Source organism: Myotis lucifugus, unplaced genomic scaffold (genome assembly GCF_000147115.1).
Source record: "Myotis lucifugus unplaced genomic scaffold, Myoluc2.0 scaffold_54, whole genome shotgun sequence".
Taxonomy (NCBI): domain Eukaryota; kingdom Metazoa; phylum Chordata; class Mammalia; order Chiroptera; family Vespertilionidae; genus Myotis; species Myotis lucifugus.
In genome coordinates this window covers 5,797,735-5,820,846 of record NW_005871102.1, presented here as the reverse complement: position 1 = coordinate 5,820,846, position 23,112 = coordinate 5,797,735, and the positions used below count along the sequence as shown (strand labels likewise).

At 47.4% G+C, this 23,112-nt stretch overlaps 1 protein-coding gene across 1 annotated transcript in view; it reads right to left on the bottom strand.

Moving 5' to 3' along the window:
- CACNA1E (calcium voltage-gated channel subunit alpha1 E) overlaps window positions 1-23,112 on the bottom strand; it is a 259,356-nt gene that overhangs the window by 223,509 nt on the left and 12,735 nt on the right. Inside the window, 2 exon segments of the mRNA XM_023753932.1 lie at window positions 6,869-7,032; window positions 7,492-7,597. Of these exon segments, the coding sequence (XP_023609700.1) occupies window positions 6,869-7,032; window positions 7,492-7,597 (270 nt within the window).

Here is a 23,112-nt window from a genome sequence, read left to right as displayed (position 1 = left end):
CCAAAAATACCTACGGGTGTATATTTAGCTCCAGAGAGCGTCCTCCTACCCACAGGCTTCGGGCTGCACGTCTCTGCACGTGCCACTGGCGGCAAACCGGGCGGGCCACGGCAGCTCCCCGCAATTCTGCAGCATTTCCTCGGGCCTTTTCTCTTCTCTGTTCCCTTGTCTTCCCTCCCTGCCGGGTGATGCATCCTCTCCAAGGGCAGCTGAGGATATGGCCATGGCTTCCTTCTCCCTTCCATGCCCTGTCCTTGGAGTTGAGTTCAGTTAAAGAAGCCCATACAGCACTAATCATTCTACGCCTGCTCAAAGCCTGCAGCGGCGCCCCACTGCCCTCGGCCAAAGTACCAGCTCCCCGGCACGGGCCACCCTGGCCCCTGCTGACCTCTCCAGGCTCACCCCCCATCCTTTCACCAGCCACGTCCCCAAAGCATCCTGCTCGCTGGCTCTCATCCTCAAGGATTTGCACGTCGCACTCTTTCTCCCAGAAAAGCTCCTCTCCTTCACTGTCTAGCTCAGTGCTACCTGCCCATCCTGACATCCCAGGGTAAATCCTTCAGGGCGTTTCCCCAAGTCCCCCAAAGTGAGGCTGCTGGCCCTCTGGGTTTTCATGACGCGGCGTCCTGGTGGGCGGCACTCAGTCCAGCCCACCCACACCCCGCACAGTGCCTGGCACGTTCTGGGTACTCGGTCATGTCTCTTTAAGGACTTGAAGGAAGACAGTGGGAAGGTGATCACCGGGCCCTGGGGAGATGGCCTGAGGAGAGGAAGGAGGACAAGCCCAGCTCAGACACACCTGCCCAGTCTCCAGCGATGTGGCCACGGACTCACAGCTAAGGGTCCAGCAAAGCTGGGAAAACTGGTGGCAGAGCATGTCCTGCGCTGATTTTGTTTTTTGGGTTTTTTTTGGTGGAAAAATAAACAACATCACCCACATTCAGCTGCAGCTGTGTAATATCGCCACCACTTCAACATACAACTGAGAATAAAGGGTTCCTAGAGGGAAGGGCAGCACACTTCTCACCATGTGGCCTGAACCTGAAGGTGCACAAGGAAGCAAGGGGACAACATGACATCCCTAGGGCAGCACAGGTGACATCACTGAGCTTGGGAGGCAACGGGGCTGAGGGAGGGCACCCCGAACTGAAGGCAAACAGGCCTGGGTTCAAATTCTGGCTTTGCCATATCAACCATTTAACTCTGGGCAAGTTATTGAAAGTGCCTGTGTCTCAGCTTCCCCATCTATATAATGGGCATGGATGATACCCAGGCCTGATAACTCTTACCTGGCAGTATGATTTTTAGGATTAGATATAACACATATATATGTCCACAGAGATATAAAGTGTGGTCTCCTGCATGTAGTTCCATAAATGGCAGCTGTCATGCTAGGCCAATGCCAGGTGATGTGATAGTGCTTTCTCCTTATCCCTCCCCACCCACTGCCACCTCTCAGAGTCTGGGCCTTCATATTTAGCCCTGATTCCCTCCCAACCCACCACCCAGGGGATAATCCCCCTGAGAAAAAAATCCCATAAATAGCCCAATGACTGGAGTGAATATTCTTCCTGGGCTAGAGATTGAGCTCCCAGCTCTGATTCCCTAACAGAGTGATCAGAACGTGAGCAAATGGGGCCGGTCACAGGTACGGGAGATAGGTGTAGACACTGCCTGGCTCAGCCAGACCAGGGGGACGGCAGGGCTGGGAATAGACAACCCGCAGCACAGCCCCAGATTCCCCTCAGCACCCTCCTGTGTATCCCAGAGGTGATAAGAGAATCTGGGATGAAGCAACTAATAATTCATTAGCATTTATTAAGTAGCTACTAGAACCCAGGCCCTGGGCTACAGAGATGAAAAGCGCAGTCCTCATCCTCACTCTCCTGTCTTAGCCCTGGCTTAGCAGTGCCTTTGAGCTCCTCCCCTCCTCTATCACTTGCCCATCTATTCCAGGTACTGAGACTTATTACCTAGACTAAAATATAATAATGACTTAAAATTATTTCGAATTCTCCAGGTGGCCTCACACACGTTTAGAAATAGCATCTTCTGAACTGTTACCAATACAGGAAAAGATCACCAAGTGATGTAAGCTCACAGTTTGTAAAAAGACACAGCAAATTCCACTGTTTTTAAGAAGAAATGAAGATACATTAACTTTGGTGCGCCTCGGTCCCAGCAGTTGCTTGAGTACTCAACAATACAAGTTTTGTTAAATGGATGGATGGATGGATGGATGGATGGATGGATGGATAAATGAGTGAATGAACAAGACAGTTCATGAAGAAACAAGCTGCAACTTCTGATCCAGTCTTTATGCATCAAGCCACAGGCCAGAAAGCTGTATTCCCAGACCAGAAAGCTGTATTCCCAGACCACAGAGAGATACCTGGGGCCCTGGTCCCCTTCAAGTCACCATGAGCCTCAGCTTTGGGCCAGGGGCAACTGTCTGATTTCGCCCCTCCTAAGCCCACCCCACATGCTCCAAGGGGAGGAAGGAATGTGCATTCAAGGAGCTACAGATCACAAAGCCCATAAAACTGCGAGGTGACTGCTGGTGGGAACATGAGTGTCGAAGAAGGAGCTTGGGGCCAGAGCCAGTACCCACCTCCCAGTGGGTCACAGGTCCTCTCTGAACCTCAGTTTCTTCATCTATAAAATAACAAGATCTCACTGGGGGGATTATGAGGACTGGATGAATAATGTACACAAATTAACTTTCACACCATGAACTCCCACAGCTTCCAGACCTAAGAATACTAAAGGTTAAAAGGTCAGAGGTGAAGGCAGAATGTGGCAGCCCAGGTGCCTGGATAGGCAGGAACCGAGAAGGAACCTGCCCTGTGCTTGGCGTAGTAACATGGGAGAAGTTATAAGAAGACATGGACTCAAACCCAGTCAGACCAGCGGAGCCGTGAGGTGCTCCTGCGTGCTCTGACAGTGCCCCATCTCTTAGCATCTTAGCAAAGGTCAGCGACAGAGGCTTTTCACTGAGCCAGCTGTGTGACACCTCAGCACCCGCCCTCCTTCCGCTCCAGTCACACACCGAGAGCTGAGAAGCCGGGCAGCCGGAGCCCGAGGCGCCGTGTCGCACTCCAGCACCTGTCACTCCTCTGTGCACTGGAGGAAAATGGGAGGTGACGCCTGATGCTGGGGTGGGAAGTCAGAGCTGCCAGCAGGGACAGCTGTGCGGGGTGGTGTCAGGCAGCCTGGAGGGGGGCTGCACGGGGCAGGGATGAATGCACCAGCCCTGGGTCACGAGGCACAATGGCAACCCCTGGACCTGCTGTCAAGAGGCAGGTGGTCTTGGGCTGCGTACTTCACCTCTCCAAGCACCAGGTGACTCGATTCCCAGGCCTGCTCTGCCACCTCCCCGGGTCGGTATCACAACGCATTTCACGCATCTCAGACCCCAACGGCTGTACGATGGATGCCCCATGATTTTATGTACCACGAAGGAAGAAAGAGAAATGCCGTCAGTTAAACTCCATCATGCCATCACTGTGTGACAGGCTGGTTTCAGAGATGTTGCAGCATGAGAAATGTGCGCCTGAGAGGCACTGTGGTGGACAGCAGCACCGTGTACACTAAGACCGGATCCGATCACCCGGCCCCGTGGGATAGAACCGCGGCCTCAGCGCCCATCTCTAGACGCCAAGCCCTTCCCCTGGAGCACATGTGAGTTAAGGAGACAGACGTCAGTAGGTGCAGGAAGAACGGGGCGAAGTGCCACTGGCTCAGGTGGACAGCAGTGGCCTTTCAGCAATGTGAAGAGCCACTAAGAATGAGAGACGCGAGGTCTAGGTGGAGAGGGAACAGAGGGGACAAGTGACTTGGCCGAGGGCTCAGCACCTGCGCCCCAGGCGTGCAGGTGAGGACACAGGACCTTCTTGGCCAGGCTAACGGAAGGACCCTGCTGACCCCCCAAATCTGCTCCTCCGGCCACACGGCAACCCTTATTCAAAGGCAGTGCTGGGCTCCCGCCTGCCTGCCCTCCACCTTGCCTCACACAGCCTAGTCCCAGACCCTGTGCAGAAAACAGGCTCGCCTTTAGAAGCACTTCAACCTGTCACAATGCCTCTTAAAGCGTGACATCCAAACCACGTACATTGAAGCATCCGGAATAATTATCTGTAATACCAATCTAAGTGTCAAATAACTGCAAAAATGGAGAAATACGCTGTGTCTAGTTAACAAAATGCTGATCACTCAGTACAGATTTTAATGACAATAAGGAGTAACATATAAGATGCTCTTACTATATTGAGAATAGGCAGCAAAAGTGCAAGCATTGAAAAGGGAGCTTGCTTAGCATTCAAGCACTGGGAGGAAATACCACAAAACAATCAGGAATTTTTCTTAAACAGTGAATTGTTTTTTCCTTCTTTTGACTTTTCTGTATTTTCTTTAATGAACATGTAATAGTTTAAAATACAAGTAAATAGATGAGATGGGAAATTTCACATGGCATCTGACACATGCTTCTTGGGGAGACCAATACGTATAATACATACATGTCTCAGTGCTTTTCTTCTAGACAGAATCACTTTTCTTAGTAACTGAGATTCTCATCTATGCCTTTCACTTATATAGCAAATATTATTTGTTTTAGGGACATTTATCACCCAGCTATTATCAAAAAGTAAAAAAAAAAAAATAAGTGTTGGTGAGGTTATGGAGAAAGGGGAACCCTTGTGCACTATGTGGATGGAAATGGAAATTAGTGCAGCCACTATGGAAAACAGTATGGAGGCTCCTCACTGAACAGAACTACTATATGACCAGCAACTCCACTTCTGAGTACATATCTGAGGGCAATAAAATCACTGTCTTGAAAAGACCCATCTGCACTCTCATATTCATTTCAGCATTATGCACAATAACCAAGATGCTGGAATAGTCTAGGTGTCTGTGAACAGAAGAACAGATAAAGAATGAGGTGTGTGTGTGTGTGTGTGTGTGTGTGTGTGTGTGTGTGTACAGTACACACACCATGGAATATTATTCAGCCCTAAAAAAGAAGGAAGTCCTGCCATTGGTGACAACATGGATAAACCCGGAGGACATTATACTAAGAAGTAAGCCAGACACAGAAAGACAAAGTCCAATACGATCTCACTTGTATGTAAAGTTGAAAAAAAAACAATCAAACTTAGAGTACCAGGGAAAAGAATGGTGGTTAGCAGGGGCTGGAGCATGAGAAAAGGGGAGATACCGATTAAAGGGTGCAAACTTTCACCTATAGATGAGTACATTCTGGAGAGCTAATGTACAGCATGGTGACATTGTTAATAATCATGTATTTTATACTTGAGATTTGCCAAGAGAGCGATATCAAGTGTTCTCACCACCCCGCCCCCCGCCACACACACAAAAGGTAATGAGGTAAGGAGATGGATATGTTAATTAGTTGGATTGTGGTAATCATTTCACAATGCATCCATATATCAAAACATCACATGGTACATCTTAACTATATACAATTTTTGTTTGTCAATCACATCCCAACAAAGCTGGAAAAACTAAATAATAAAACATCGCCCAGGAACGCTGCATTTTCTATGACCATGTACTTCTGAAACACTATGTATAAATTGTATCTTTTTACACCAACGTATCTTAAGTGCAGCAGAATTTTCTTTTAGAAAAATCACCTTCAGAAAACCCTTTTGTAAGGCAACAGGTGTTTTCCCAACATAAATAATCATCTCTGTCTATGTATCTGTCCCCTGTATTGAGCTGGCTGCCTACGAGCTTCCATTTGTAAATTCCAGCCCATTGCACCTTCAACCTGATCATTTTATCGCAATTGGTGTGAAGGTTAAAAATAGGAGTATTATGTCTATTCCGGGGGAAAATGGATACATGCAAACATTTCCAAGGTCTTACCTCTCTCAGGCTTTGCCCCCCACCCCCCACGCCCCTGGCTATTCCCTGGAAGAAATTTCTACTCTGCCCCCCTCCCCTTCTGGTTTATCATAATGGGGGCTCCTATTTCTCCCCTCCACGTTTCTACTCCATCTTCTTCTTTCCCTCACAGGTGTGAACTACCGTCTGCTAGACCCTGGATAAGAGGACTTCTATGCCCCGTCTCTAGCTGCCACACCCGCAGGGGACATGGCTCCCCCAAGGGCCGGGCTTGCCCCACCCCTGCAGGCACCAAGAACCACCTGCCACAAAGACCAAGAGGAAACCACAGAAGCCAAATGAGGCACAGCCCTCACCCCCCAACCCAAGCCCATCACCTAAGCTGCCAATGGGGTTGGATCGGCCCCAGTGCAGGCATGCTCTATTCATTTCCCACAGGAAAGATGATCTGTCAGATACTTAAATGAATGTGCCGCCCATGACTCTGGGTCAGCTGCAGTGTGGCAGTGCTGTATTAATTTCCAAAGGAATGATTTATCAAACATTAGTGGGACTCAATGTTATGCCTCCTCCTGTTGAAAAATCTGCAAATCATAAAAAACTGTCGTCAGAACAGGCGTCTCATTGATCAGTTCAGAAGATATGGTTGGGGTCTTCTCCAATCTCTGAAAGAAAACTGCACCTGATGCATCTTTTGGCGCATCTTTTGGGGGTGCCCCTCAGGCTAAGACCAGCCGGGACATGTGCTCAGCACTAGCCGAGCACAGGTGGGAAGTCCGAAGCAGCGGCAGCCCGACCTTGACTCCATGGCTCCGCGGCTCCTCGGACGGCCACCTGCACCTGCGCAGAGGACACGCACTCCCCTGCAGGTGGTCGTCTGTGGCCCAGCCCCATGGGAGAATGTTATCCTCAAACTTCTCCCTCTGCACTTCCTGTCCCACCCACCGCCACCCCGGGGTTTGCTGCATCAGCCACTTGAAGAGACCAGAGGACTCACCCGCTGAGAACCACGATGAAGTCCATGACGTTCCAGCCGTTGCGGAGGTATGAGCCCTTGTGGATGCGGAGGTATGAGCCCTTGTGGAAGATGAACCCCAGGGCCACGATCTTGATCCCAGCTTCAAAGCAAAAGATCCCAATGAAATAGGGTTCCGTCTTCTCCTGTGGGATGAGGAGCAGAGGTGCCGGTCAGCGGAGGACTGTGCTTCAGAGGAGAGGGAGGCTCTGGCCTCTCCTCTCTCCTATGGGACACCTGCACAGGTGGGAAGCGAGGGGGCTGGAGGACAGGGGCTGTGAGCGTCCTTCATCTTCTCCCCTTGACCTCCCTTGCTCACGTCACTTCACAAGTCCCTTAGGAAGGGAAGGAAGGGACTGGATCCTGTCCCCGCCCTTTCTTCTTGTCTGGCCGCCGTGGGGTGTGCACACGGCGTCTGCAATGCCCTCAGAACTTGCTGGGAGCAGGAGTCTGAAAGGTCGGTCATTTTGCCCTAATGCATCCCAATGGGGCTCCTCCTAGCCCTGGAGGTCAGAGAGGAGGGAAAGGGCCGGGTGATGGAGCAAAGGAGAAGGGAACCGGAGAAGAGGAGGGGGAAAGAGAGGCGAGAGGAGGCAGGCACATACCAGTCTGCGGGACATCGGGGTCTTGTCATCCTCAGGAAGATGCTGCTCCAGGGCCAAGACGATGCAGTTGGCAATGATGGTGGCCAGGATCATGTACTCAAACGGCGTGGGAAGGAGGAGTTAAGGAGCAGATTCACCAGAGAGAGAGCGGCGCAGCCTCCCGATGGCTGTGCACATAAACACACTAACCTGGTCAACCCCCAGGGTGTCTGTGCCGTCTGCGGGCTCCACTCTAGCGCACAGGACGGCGGGTGGTCCTTAGCCCAGGAAACTAGAACCATTTCTGATCGGGTGCTGAACACAAAGCATCTTCTCCAAGAAAAAAAAAGTGGAGCCAATAAAATAATACAGTTGGACATAAGGTGCTCTCCAGTTCCGTAGTGGATTCGAGAACACGTCCCGGAATTAACTAGAACTGAACACGGAAGGAAAGAGGGAGGAAGAGTCACTGATGCCATGCAGACCCCTTTTCTTCCAGCTCTGCAAACCGCTGGCCTGTGTGGTGCCTGGGCGAGGACACAGCTGTGGCTGCTGCTGCCTCTGGGAGTCACAATGGACCCTCCTCTAGGACCTCTGTGCGCCTGAGTAGGAGGGCTCTTGGAAGAGGAACTCCCTCCATGTGAGCTCTCTTCTGTGTTAATAGCCAATCCAGAAGCACATGTAAAGGGGCCAGGAGAAGCTTGCTTTGCCCCCCGCCTTATTCTCCCCACAGAAAACAGACAGATCCTAAGTCTGAATCCAGGACAGCAAAGCCGGGGCCTCGAGGAACACAACGGCCAATGAATGGTCAGCGGAGTTTTTTCCTGCTGCATTTTTCTAAAGACAGGTGAGGGGGCCGCCTGGGCCTTTTAGGAAAAGCAGCACTATGAGTCTGGTGCCAGCATCCTGCCACAAGCCCAAGGGGAGGCGGAGCGGAGACTGTTAGCAAAGCGAGAGCGAGGGATCACCGGCTCCGAGTTGAGTCACTCTGCATGTTGGATTTTATTCTTTAACTATTGTTGTGACAAACACAAGCCAGCTGTTGCCACTGGTCGTGCCGAGCAACCTATGCTCTGGCGGATTCTGAAATCCCGGGCAGGAGAGAGGAGTCGTCGATCTGGCAAAGTGGAGGGAAGGGAAGGGACTGCTCTCCTTGTCCCCTGACACGTCCAAGGTGGCTAGGTAAGGGGTAGGGCCCAGAAGGAGGGCCAATCCTAACATGATGCCTCCCTGTCCCTGCCATGACCTCGGTGCCAATGAACATCAACGGCAATGAGCACTCAGGGTGTTGACAAAATGTGGGGCTCAGCTGGCTGCTCACCACGGCTGGCGGCTGGCGAGGCCCCATGCAAACTCGGAAAGCTGCTCCACACGAGCAAGGAGCCCAGGCCAGGGGCTGGGAAATGGGACAGGGAGCGTGCACGGTCTCACTCGAGCTGCAGAGGTCACGGGCTCTCACTGGTCTGACTGAAGTCCCCTGAAAACCTTAAAGTGATAACCAGAGACTTACACGTAAAGGAGCTCTTAGTTGCTGACCTGTAGGCGAGACAGGTCCTGGCACCTGCCCACCTCCAAGGCCTCCACCCAGCAGTGCCCACCTGGATTGCTGCGGCTCCTCTACGGCCTCCACTCCTCGCTCCCACTCACACACCTGCATTTTCCTAGTCAGATGAGATGAGTGTACAGCTCCCTGCTAGGATCTTTCAACTCACCTAGCTCCAAGCCCAAGTGAAGATGCATGAGGCTCAGCAGGAAAGATGGGGCTAGACTCAGGAAGGTGTGGCATCACCACTGCAGGTGCTCAGGGCGCTCAGGGCAGGAGGACGGCTCTGGGCCCCGCTGCTCCTGCCAGGCGCCCTGTGACTGGCCAGGTGTCGGGATGGCTGAGAATTCAAGAGGTCTCAATGAATGGCGCTACCTAAGGCCCGGAGGCTAGAATCTAAGGGTGAGAGTTTGGTAATTCAGAGTTTCTGACAAGACCTCATTTCCATGTCCCTTCCCCATTCCCACAATCCTCTCTCTCTGTCTATGGTCTGATATCTAAAGACCCACTCAGAGCAGTGATTCTTTGGCTAAAAATTCTGAAAACTGTCCAAATACACATACCCTTGAGCCCTCCCTTTAGGCCTCATAGATCATCTACAGCTCAGGATAAATTCATGTCTGGGGCAATTAAAAGGTGAGATACTGATGCAGAAGGAAAGATCAGGCTCTGGGCGTGGCATATGTCTGTGGACTAGATGAAAGGACGGCGAAGGAGAAATCTTAGGTGAGGACAGCAGGAGAGGACATCAGGTTCTGGCTGCCCCACCCCTCTCCCTGACAGCCCTTCCTCCATCCTCCTGTCCACTTCTCTTTCTGAAAAAAGCACAGAGAGAGGGCACTTGATGCTTTTGCTTCCTCCTACAATGGCTTTTCTCCTTCTCTCCGGTCATATGTCAAGATCAAGCTGAAATGTTACCTTATCTGTGAAGGTTTCTCCCTCTGCCCATAGCTCTTTGATTGTGCAATTTTATTATTTCTCCTCATATTTATACCCCCCCCAAAAAAAAACACATAAAAAACACAGAACAACTATCTCTTGAAACAGGGACAGTGTTTTGGCCATCTCTCCATTGTCAGTGCTTACAGGACTCCTGGTACACAGTAGGAGCTCACTCAATGTTAAAGGCAGACATAAATGAATGGGAGCAGCAAACTCCATTGAGGAGCCATCACAAGTCAGGGTTGTAACCTCTCATGGCTCAGGCCAGGGTTTCCTGCTCACCCCCACCCCTGGGACTGACTCAGAGGCACCACTCCCCTCTCTCCTGCTGGTAGAACCTCAAGCCCGATAGAACCTCTACTACATTTCCAAAGGGAAGAGCCTGGATTCAAATAATGGCCCATAGGTCAAGTGAATGCACCTCACAGGCTAAAGGTATGACTTGGGAAGATCAAAGGAAGCTCCAAATTGCCAAGGCCTCAAAGAACCGGCCCGTCCTGGGACAGGTGGATGGAAATCTGTCTGGAACCCTGACTTCTTCTGCCCAGGGGTTCAGTGATTCCCATCCCATTCTGCGCCTGACACTAACCACATTTTGGACAATCTCTCTCCCTGGTGTCCGCAGTGATTTGAGGTTTGAAATCTTGAACAAACAGAGCTAACGAAGCAACGAGGTGTGGAAGCCTTAGGACAGGGGCTTTGCCTGTCTTATTCACCTCTGTGCCACTGGGGACCAGCACACAGGGGGCACTCAGCAACAGCACAGGAAAACCAGAGCCTGAGGTACGTCCACAAAAGGTACCCTGCACGTTCTCCACACTTTTACCCATTTGAACACACACACACATACACACACACACACACACACACAATCTATGTTAAAAAATTTTTAAAAGACAAAGGAAAAAGATCTGTTGCTAGAAGGAGAATGAGTTTTCTTGGGGTAGTGGAGTTATTTTCACTTTCATCTTTACTCCTTTATGCATGGTCTGAGTGTTAAAATGAGCATGCATTAATTTCTGATTATAATATCAATTAGAGTGATATGTATTCTGAAAAAGAAAACAATGAATACAAAAACCCACCCCACCCTGAGGGTCATGGAAATCTGTACAGGATTCCTCAGAGGATCAAACACAGTAGAACAAAGGGACCAGACCCATGAGGGAATGGCCTTGAAAGTGCTTTGAAACTTGCAAAAATACCTCCTCTCCCTTATCTGTCTCTGTCTGCTGCTCCCGCCTCATTTCATAAACTTTCCTGGCAACCTCCCCCCAACACCCCTTCACTCCTCTCTCCCCCTGAGCCTGCTAATGAGGACCTGTGTTGCTCCAACTTTCTTTCCTGTCTAGCAGCTCTAAGACAATCATTAGGGAAATGATAAAAATAGGTTCACTTATTGATTTATCTCCTTTACCCAAAGCTCCTTCCTTCCAATGGTTGACTTGTTTCCTTAGCAACACAGCTAATTTGAGCAGCCCTACTTGGCCTGCACACCTGCCATTTGTTCATTTCCTTCCTGAAGCACAGAAAGCTGGGGAGAGGGGAGGGCTGCCCCTCAGACTACAGTGGTGGTGGTGGTCCTGCTTGTCAACAGAGCTGAGCCCTCCCTCTGTCTGGCCCAGCAGAGCCTTCCTACCCCACCTCTCAGGGACCGGACTGGGAAGAACTTAGCCTCAAGCAGCAAACCTGGGTGCCCCAGGGGGAACATGGAACACGCAGCCCTAAACCCCTGGGTCCCCTGTGCTCCCAGCTGCCAGCTCTCAAACTGTGGCATCAGAACACCATGGAGAATGAACGTGCTCAGAGGGGCTGAGGGCCACCAGGGACGGCAGGCAGACAGAACGCTGTGCTCTCTCCCGGACTCCAGGCCTAATGGAGATGGCACTTTTGTGGGGAGCAGCCTTGTGGCCACTCGGGCATTGCCTGCGAACTCCTGGGGAGTCTAGAGTAGCCCACAGTCTCCGGGGAAGCATGCCTCAGCCTCCTGTACCCACATCTGCCCCTCGAAGGATGTCTGTCTCCTTCCACTCCCTTCCATCCCTGCCCCCTGCGTCTGGATGTCTAATGCTAAGAGCCTAAGAGTCTCAGAAGGCGGCCCAGGTGCTTTTGTGCATATCTTTCCGCCCTTCCCTCACCTGCACATAAATATCATTCTTACAAGTGGGATGTTGACTGGAAGACTGTTACAGGGAAGGGCCCTGTCTAGTGTGCTACTCCCACAAGCACTCCTCCTAAGAGAACATCTTAAATATGAACGGTAGTGAAAGGCAGCTACCCAAGGCTGGCATGCTACTGTTCTCCTGTGAGGAGACTCGGCATTTCCCCGAGACCTGCCATGTAGTGGGGAGAATGAGGCTTGGCAATGGAACACCGGAGCCAGGGTTCTCACTGAAAAAAACCACCCAACATGGTACTCACGTCAGGGAAAGCCCCCGGCCACTCCCGCAGAACCAAACAAGAAATACAAACGGATCAGATGATGAAGGCTTTTTGGAAACTGTAAGGTGCTACACAAATGCACGTTTTTTATGATCCGACTAACTCAATCTTTAAGCGTCTGCTATGGCTGAAAGAGCTTTGGGGTACGCATCTGTGCGTGGTTGCAGCCTCTGGGAGCGGCCTGGCTGGCTGCAGCCAGGGGCGGACGCTCAAGAGGCCCACCGCAATGAGGGATTTAAAAGAAAATTATGGTAATGGGCCTCCGGGAAGAGCGCGGAGACATTTGGCCCAGAACCCCCCCGGGACTGTGGAAAGCACATCCAAACGCCAGTCCCGGAGGAGGATTTATGAAGCCGATGGCTCCGATGTAATTTCTCCTGGTGATTAGAGGGGACATTAATCACACCAAGGCCAGGGCTAAGCACAGGAGGGTTGAGCCACCACAGAAGCCCGGCTCCAGCTCCTGCGGACCCTGATGGGAGCGCAGTGAGATCATGCTGGTGAGATCATCCTCCCCTCGCGTGGGCTGCGAGAACCACACATTTGTCCTGGAAGGACCGACCAGCAGAGACAGGACCTTGTGCCTAAAATGCAGACACAGCACGAGCCACCACCAGCATTTCCAGAGAGTGTCTGCTCCCTCCTGGTCATCCTCGCCATCCTTAGAGGCTGGTGTGCCTGGCCTGTCTGTCCGCACAGGCGGTGAGTGCGGTCCTCAACCCTCCACAGCCTGCAGAGGAAGTTAACGCCAGCCCTGTTCCAACGGGCCTGGGCCAGCGGTCCTTCCAGAAGGCTGGCTGTGTCACTCTGCTCCAGACCCCACTATGAAGCAGGAGTGAGTATGCGATTCCAACAGGGTCTCTCCTCAAGTCTTTTCTTCCCGCCCTGCCCCCCCCACGGTGAGACACCAGGTACACCAGGTAAAGGTAAGCAGAGGTCCAAGGAGCCTCGGCCCAGAGCCTAATGTGGGTCTGGATGGGCTCCTTCTGGACTTCCTTGCACTCATGCCTGGGACTGACCTAGCAGCACGTTGAGGCCCCAAGGAGACTGACCCAGGAGAGGGAATCAGCATGGGAGCTGCACTCCTTGAGGTTCTGAGGGGCCACAGATGAATTTTTCAATCGTCGGAACTTATCAATGTGTGGCCACCCTCATATCTGGAGCAAGTCACACCCTGGACTCCATTTCCATGTCTTTTCTCAGTCCTTAATTTCAGGTTTCCAGTCTCTGTCCTGGGCTGATGGACAAAGGGTGATTGTCACCTAACCGCAAGGGCGAAACCCCTGTGACAGTCATCAGTACACAACTCTGGCCCCACACCTGGAAATCCGCACTGCATTCCCCGCCGTGCCCACCCCCGAAAAATGAGGTGCAAGCCCTGCCTACTTGGTGTTGGCCCATTTCATGATCTCATCACTTTCCTCATTGCAATTTTTGTCACCACCCAACCTTGCCTTTAAAAAAATAAAAAATAAAAAAAGATCAGCAAAAATCCTTTTCTTTTGTTTAAAAAAAGAAAACAAAACAAAAATGTATCATGTGACTTCCAGCCTTAACATCAGTTTTTTAACTTTGGTTTCCATGGTGGTGGGATGCAACCTGCCATCACCATGACAACAGCTGCCTCTGTTCAAATTCACCATCTGACAGGCAGTCCTGAACAAACACACACTCACATTTCTCCTCTCTCTTTCTTTCTCTCTCTGTAGCTGTCAAGAAGATGGTAATGCCATTACACCTACTCCTAAAGACTTAAATCCTAATGAATGAAAGACAAAGAAAAGCAATGATGAGAACACAGCAACGAGGCAGAGGCCCAAGAGCCTTTTGTTGGCCAGCACCATCCACTGCTCTTAGGGAGGTCAGTGGATTCAGTCATTCAAAACAAAAGATCGTGAGCATTAATATTGACGTAAAGGTGCATTTAAACTTTACATCATGCTTTTACAAATGCTTTTAGACCAAAGAATTCCCATCTGACTCCCATGCCTCTGCTCTCTGTATAAAACGACTGAAATTCACAGTATTGCTACTTTGCTTAACCAATACTGAGGTCAATTCCAGACTCATCTGACCCCAACTGCAAAGGCAGGGTGGGCAGTGGCGGCTCTAGGGCATGAAGACAGTACCCGCTTGTCTCGTCTTCTGCCCCAGTTACCGTCAGCCAGATGAATCTTAACAAATTCACTGTTTACGTGTCTGACTGAATCCTGGACTCAAACCGCTGTCATGCGATGCACGGTTTCGGCGAGCAGGAGACAGATGATTGAACCGTGCAGAAAAGGGAAGAAAGCAAAGGGGACTATCAAAGGCCTCTGGAAGAGAACAAAACAGCGGTGGGAAAATTACCTGTTTCAGAAACCACACTGTGCTTTGATGACACTCTGAGGAGCTGGAGCCCATCAAGAGTTCTGGCAGGAACGCGGGAAAGAAGAGTGTGGGCTGCAATCAGCAACCACACCCAGGACTACACCCTAGTTCCTACTGACACTCACTTCGCGGGGCGTCAGACTATACAAAGAAAATGAAAAGCCTTTTGTGAAAGAGTCCATGGGTCGTCTAGAGAATTTTGTTTGCCTTTGAAAACCCTGCAATGTACCCCAGAGTTCAAGGATACCTACTGAGCCCCCAGGTCACATGAGAAAACACAGAAGGCACGAAGGATGCTCGGCTTGGAAAGGGAAGACTTGAGAGGGACCCCATAGGTGTCCGCAAATATCTGCAGGCCTAGCTTGTAATAGGGGGTCAGATGTCGGCTAAGTTATTCCGGAGGGTAGGACTCGGATCAAAGGGTAGGATACCCACCCACAGGCAGACTGGGGCAACGCACAGAAGTCTCACTGTCCCACAGGTGAATGGACTATGTATTTTGTTAAGTAGTAAACTAAGTGTTATACTAACAAGTGTTTACTGACGAGACAAAAGCCCTGATGTGTAGCGCTTGGCGGTTTCTGGAGTGTAAATGGTTCTCCATGGCCACTTTGAAGCTACCACTTTGACATCAGTGTGCATGGAATTGGGAAGAGACACACATGATGGATACCCAGGATGTGGGATGAGCCCGTTCCAGAACACCACTTACTGTAAGTTCTGTATCTCTGGGAACCCTTGAAGGATACTGAGGAAGAAATCCCTGTAACTGATAGCAGTCGAGCTGGATCAACCTTCAGATGCACACGGGTTAACAAATGGATAGGAAGCAAGGCCAGCGAGTCTTCAGTCACGTGCTCAAGGGCCTCTGGGTTAGCATGGCTCACTCTGGCTCTGTCCCTCAGCCTCCAGTTGTCCCCTTAGCTAGACCCGAGTTCATAATGTCTGCAGCATCACCCTTCTCACAGAAGGCTGGTACCTGTGCAGCTGGGTGTATGCCAGAAGCAGCCATAGGTGAATGGTTTGCTGGTGCCATGAAACATAAGAATTAACCACCCCATTCTCTTAGGCTGAATTTGTGAATGCCCAGGGGGCTCCTGCTATTTCACCATAGCCTGCAAGGGACTGAGACCAATCAGCCAGGACACGTGATGAAAGCATAGCTGAAGAAGCAAATTGGGTAAAAAGCTCACACCTCAATCAATGGATCTCAGGCACGGCTGCACAGCCTATTGAATAGACTGTCCTTACCCCCTTTGTATGTTCTTGCCAACTTTATTAAATATTAATTGACCATAAAGGCATGGGTTTATTTCTGGGCTCTCTATTCTGTTCCACCGATCTATATGTCTGTTTTTTTGCCAATACTATGCTGTCTTGATTACTATGGCCTTGTAGTATAGGTTGATATCAGATAGCGTGATTCCTCCAACTTTGTTCTTCTTTCTCAAGATTGCTGTCGCTATTCATGGTCTTACTTGGTTCCACGTAAGTACTTGGAATATTTGTGTGTGTTTTTTATAGGAATTTCACTGAATCTATAGATTGCTTTGGGTAGTATGGACACTTGAATGATGTCAATTCTTTCTATCCCAGAACACAAGATGTGCTTCCGCTTATTTGTATCTTCCTCTATTTCTTTCTTCAGTATCCTATAATTTTCTGAATACAGGTCCTTTACCTTCTTGGGTAAATTTATTTTTAGGTCTTTTTTATGCAATTGTAAATAGGATTGTTTTCTCAGTTTCTCTTTTTGGTAGTTCATTACTGGTGTATAAAAACGCCACCCATTTCTAAATGTTAATTTTGTATCCTGCTACTTTACTGAATTCATTTATCAATTCTGCTAGTTTTTTAGTGGAATCTTTAGAGTTCTCTATTGTACAGGATCATGTCACCTGCATATAATGACAGTTTTACATCCTCCCTTTCCAATTTGGATGCCTTTTATTCCTTATCTCTGATTTCTGTGGCTAGAATTGTCATTATTTTGTTGAATAAGAGTGGTAAAAGTGGACATCTCTGTTTTCTTCCTGATCTTAAGGGAAACACTTGTTGATTTTGCCCATTGAGTTGGCTGTGGGTTTGTCATATATGGCCTTTATTACGTTGAAGTATGTTCCCTCTATTCCCACTTTGCTGAGAGCTTTTATCGCAAATGGGTGCTGGATTTTTATCACATGCTTTTCCTGCATCTATTGATATGAACATGTGGTTCCTATCCTTCATTTTGTTTATGCAGTGTACCATGTTTATTGATTTGCAAATACTGTGCTAATAAACTTTCATCCCCAGAATAAATTCCACTTGATAACAGTGTATTATTTCTTGAATGTATTGCTGGATCTGGTTTGCTAATATTTTGTTGAGGATTTTAGCATCTATGTTCATCAGGGTTATCAGCCTATAATTTTCTTTTCTTGTAATGTCTTTACTTGATTTTGAAATTAGGATAATGCTGGCCTTGTAAAATAAACATGGGGAGTCTTCCTTCCTCTTGCATTTTTTAGAAGAGTCTGAGGAAAATAGGTGTCATTTTTTTCTTTGAATGTTTGGTAGAATTCAACTGTGAAGCCATCTGGTCCAGGACTCTTGTTTGTTGGGAGTTTTTTAATTACTGCTTTGATTTCATTAGTTGTAATCTGTCTATTCAAATTTTCTGATTCTTCCTGATTCAGTTTTGAAAGACTGTATTTTTCTAGGAATTTATCCATTTCATTCAGATTGTCCAATTTGTTGGCATACAGTTTTTCGTAATATTTTCTTATAGTCCTTTGTATTCTTTGGTTACTTCTCCTCTTTCATTTTTTATATTTATTTGGATCCTCTCTCTTTTTTTCTTGATGAGTCTGATTAAAGTTTGTCAATCTTGTTTATATTTTCAAAGAACCAGCTCTTGGTTTCATTGATGTTTTGTATTGTTTTTTTCAGACTTCATTTTATTTACTTCTTCTCTGATCTTTATTTCCTTTCTTCTATTTATTCTGGGCTTTTGTTTGTTGTTCTTTTTCTAGTTCCTTTAAAGTGTAAAGTGAAACTGTTTGAGATTTTTCTTGTTTCTGGAAATAGGCCTGCATTGCTATGAATTTCCCTCTTATTTCTGCTTTTGCTTTGTCCCATAGATTTTTTTGGTTATTATGTTCTCATTTTCATTTGTTTTAAGGTATCTCTTGATTTCTTCCTTGATCTCATTGTTAACCAGGTCAGTGTTTAGTAACATGTTATTTAGCCTCCATATCTTTGTGTGTTCTTCAGTTTTTTGAGTGTGATTGATTTCTAGTTTCATACCAATATGACCAAAGAAGATGTCTGATATGATTTCAATCTTTTTAAATTTATTGAGACTTGTTTTGTGTCCTAACAAGTGGTCTATCCTGGTAAATGTTCCATGTGCACTTGAAAAAAAATGTATAGCCTACTGTTTTGGAGTGACAGTCCTACTTTTACTTAGGTCTTTTCTTATTAATCATAATCCCTATATCCAGCCTCCTATGCCCTGACCTAAGAGAAACACCAAAAATATATACTTGCTAACTAATAAAAGGAAGAGAAAGCCCAGGCAAGGATGAGGGGCTAGAAGAAAGGTGATTGTGCAGAGAAAGGGTACTGAGGAAAGAAAAGAGGAAATGTGATCAAAAGTAGCCCTGGACTTAGAATCAGGAGCCCTGGGTTCCAGGACCTGCTTTGTACTGAAAGACCTGTGGTCAGTCATTTAACCTCTCTGGCTCTCAGTTTTCTTACAGATAATTGAGGGTTTAATTAGAGTTTCTCTTAGGTCCCTGTAACTCTAATATTCTATTATTCTGTGGTGCTGATAGGTAACAGGATGGGAAGGGAAATCAGGGAGCAAAAGGAGCACCCATTATTACAATTGAGATAAACCATTTTTGGTGAAGTTACTAATGAGGACATCCAACAATAACATTCAAAATTGAAATCCTGCCACACCTAGGAATACCTTTAAAATATATAAGTCAATGGCAATATTACTAAATTTTCAAGAATAGGAGTTCCATGGCAAGCTGTACTGGTTAGAAACATCTCTAAGAGATGGTTAATGATAGCTTAGAATCCTCAGAATGGTAGCCTGGGGGTGAACATAAGGCTGCTTTTCCATAAACCTATTGCAAGCCTTTTCTATTCTCTCTATTTGGATATTAAAGTTTTTTTTCTGCAGCCACCTGTGCCCTCAACACCTATTTCCTTAACAAGCTGCAAAAGCAGAAGCATTCAATAAGGTGCAAGTTCAAGAAAAAGTCATTAAATTGCCTCCTCCACACCACACTATGGGTGCCCTGCAAGGGAGGACTGATTAAGAAAATATTCACAAATTTTAATGAAAATCAAGGTCCTTTGCCGAGTGACAAAGGAAGTGTGACAGTGGAGCTTTTGGTGAAGGGAAGACAACACAGCAAAGGGCCCCCATTCCAACTCCAGCTCACGTCCCAATGACACCCAGCACAATGTCTCAGACCCATTTCATGATGACTATGATGATGGGTAAGAGATCTCTGCTCTCCTCTCATCTATCGATCCTTTACTCCTCCATGGCTTTAGTCTCATAGGCAGTGGGTCCTACAGATGCAGGCAGGCAGTTCACAGTGTCATCTTAAAGAGGGAACAGCACCTGCTAGTCTTCTGGCCTGACCTGAGGCAGTGCTGTACAAAGAATGGGAAGAGAACAGCCAATGGAATCTGTCAGACCACATCTACCAGTGGCCTTGGGCTAACCACCAATAAAATGAGAACACAGGACTGGGTTAAATGCTCTATGTATCTAAAGCACCCTGTAGAGTGTCAGCCAAACAACAGGCATTTATTATGTCCTTTCCAGGGATACATACTGAGGAATGGATGACTCTCCAGGCCTGCACCATAACCCTAAAAAATATTGGTAAAATAACATGGCAAAAATACATGAAGGTAAAAGAGAGATAAGAAACCTCATCATTGTGCAGGGTTGTTCCAAACCCAGCCTCTTTCACAGTGGAAATGTGGGAAGCTGTTGGACAGTTCTCATTTCCCCAAATCTATGCCTTCGTTTTGCTCTTTGAGCCTGTCTACTGATGTTTGCAACAGAAATGAGCTCAGTCTTTCTGAGCCTGTCCATTCAAGGTGGGCATTTGTCTGTTACTCCCTAGTCATCACCATGGAAAGAAGTTACTCAGAGGAGATGTAACATCCTTATCCATAGAACTTTGTGGGAGGAAGGGCAGATGGTGATCTCAAAAATAAATAAATACATACATACACAACTATCTATGAGAAGGGAGCATTATCTTGCCAAAATGCCCAGATCCTCTGAGTTTCATCGACCCATGTTCCCCAGAACTGCCCCTTCCTCATGTTACCACCCACCCCACCTCCAGACAAGCCCACACCCTTCAACTGCTCCTCAGATGAACAGGCCAGAACACATGCATCCTTGAGCATCCATATGGCTGTTATTTCATAAACACAAAATCCCATGCAAATACAATCCAAAGTTAGCAGAAAGAAGAGGCAGCTTCTCTCTTTCTTTCTTTCTTTCTTTCTTTCTTTCTTTTTCTTTCTTTCTTTCTTTCTTTCTTTCTTTCTTTCTTTCTTTCTTTCTTTCTTTCTTTCTTTTCTTTTCTTTTCTTTTCTTTTCTTCCTTCCTTCCTTCCTTCCTTTTTTTTTTGAGGTCCACTCCCTAATTTCTTTTGGGTCTTCTGCCTGGTCTCCAGAAACCAAGGGGCACACCCTAGAACCCTATTCACATCCACACCACTCTCCAGTTTCCTCAGGTAAAATGTCCTCTAGTGTCCTGGTCAGATGACCTTCAACAGGTTTATTAGGCAAGTGTCCAAGGTCTCCAAGACATGGAGAGTTGATACCTTCCTATCACATCCCTCCAATCTTTTCAGAATCTTCCTCTGTAGTTCATTGGGGTCCAATCCATGGCAGGGACACTAAATACCCACCAACCTGCACAGACAGGGAGTAGTCAGCTAGGAGCCTGGCAAGCCCTGAGCAGAAAACTGCCCAGAGGCCAAGGTGGGACTTCAGGAGGGATCCTTTCATATGCCACCAAACAAGCCATCTGAAACTTCTGCTGACCACTTACGCACCAACAAAAACAAAATTGAGTGAGCTTGTTTCAGGTTGATGGTTTTGAATATCTGATCCATTTTTATCAAAAAGTTGCTGGAAAAATTCTGTACCATTATTGTGCCTGAAGGTATTTTTCCTAGGTTATAAACCCAGTGTGTCCTTAGGGATGATATTGGTATAAAATCAGCAGTAGAAACATACACAGAAGGGCAGGTTCTGATGTAGATGTTTTAAAACTTATCTTACAAAATGTAAACCCGGTAACTTTGAGAAGAGACAGAAAGACTCGTGGGAAGACCCCCTAGCTATAGTGGTTGAGAGCTGGGGTTCTGACCAAGGCCTCCAGCTCTCACTCCCTGAGTAAACGGGCCAATTTGCTAACCTATCCAGGCCTTAATCTCCCAACTGTGAGATATAAAAAAAAATACAGAATGCTTATCTCTATAGGAATAAATGCAATAGCACATGCAGAGCAGTAATCTGGCACCTCATAAATAATGAATGTTAGATATCTATGATCTTTGTGAACATCAACATTAGCACTAATATCTAACATGTTGATGAAGGGCTTTCATACACATCAGCTGAGGCTACCGCAAACATTCTTTGGGAAAGTGACCTCACCGAGGTCACACCTGAAGACTCCGAGGCTCAGAGAGGTTACGAGACCAACGTGAGGTCACGTAAACAGTATCTGGCAGTGCTCGTGTTGGGAACCTGACAAGACTCAGGAGAAAGTAGATGGTATTGTCAGGAGAAAACTTAGCTGCACAGGCTTAACATGGACTCATCCAGAACTAACCAGATACTAACAGCTAAGATTGATGCACAGCTTACTTCGTGCCAGACATTGTTCTAACATTTTACATGTGTTATCTCATCTGATCCTCACAGAAATCCTAGGAGAAACACCCTATTCCCATGTTGTTTGAGGAGTCGGGGGCAGAGCAAGGTTAAGAAGCTCCCCTAGGGCCGAACCGGTTTGGCTCAGTGGATAGAGCGTCAGCCTGCGGACTGAAGGGTCCCAGGTTCGATTCCGGTCAAGGGCATGTACCTTGGTTGCAGGCACATCCCCAGTAGGGGGCGTGCAGGAGGCAGCTGGTCGATCTCTCTCATCCGATGTTTCTAACTCTCTATCCCTCTCCCTTCTTCTCTGTAAAAAAATCAATAAAATATATTTAAAAAAAAAAAAAGAAGCTCCCCTAGGCACACAGCTAGGAGGTGGTGGAGATAGTACCAAAATTTGAACCCAAGGGCCATGTTTTGAACCATGACGCTCTAATGCTACCAAAGCTGGGATGGTAAATCCTAAACTCTAGGGCAAAGCCTTTATCCGCTGGGTCCAGGGCTAGATGATGTCTAATATCCATTAAACTCCTGAGATTCTAGGGTTTGACACTTGTATTATCGTGTAAAGAGATAAAATATTGTCTCAATGAGTCTCTGGAAATGATATCTACAGTGGACTTTGGAGAAAGCAAGTTGCTATAGTCCAGCCTAAAATAGACATGAAATAGTCATAAAAGTGTGTATTGATTTCAGCAAAGCATGTAACAAGGCTACCTCCCACAGTATTCTTACAGACAAAATAGAGAAATGGCAGCCACTGAAGCCCAGTTCAGAACATCTGAGAAAAGCTGAACAGTCGATGAGCACTGACCAATGCACTGATGAGGAGCAGAAGAAAAGCCCCCAATTCTAACCATATTTTTATCAATTATTTGAATGAAAGCATAAAGCACATGCTGTCTGCTGATGGCACAGAGCTCAGGGTGGAGAGCTCATTCATTAAACAGCTGCAGGTCTACCGTCCATGTGTAACGGAAATCACTTGAACTTTAGACTCAGACCACCTCGGGCAAATGCCTTAATCTTCCTCAGCCTCAGTTTTCCCACCATTAAAATGTGGATAACAATGATCTCGTTAGACTGTCTTGTTAAAATGCAGTGAGTCTGATGTTTGGTGGACACTCAATGAATGTTAGTTCCCAGTCCCCACTCGAAAAAGATTTCTACAGGATGGATTGTTGGACCAAAAGCAAGAAGATTAAATGTATTTGAAATAAACAAAGAGCCCTGAATTTAGATTCAAAAATTAAATTGAATGAGAACAGTGAGGGAAAACTAACTCTCTCATCAATTCATATTAAAAGATCCAGGGTTTTTAGCTGACTACAACCTCAGTCAAGTCAGAAACAAAATGCTATTTCTTAAAAAACAAAATTAAACTAAAAAAATTATCTGAATTCAAACAAATACATTAAATGCCAATG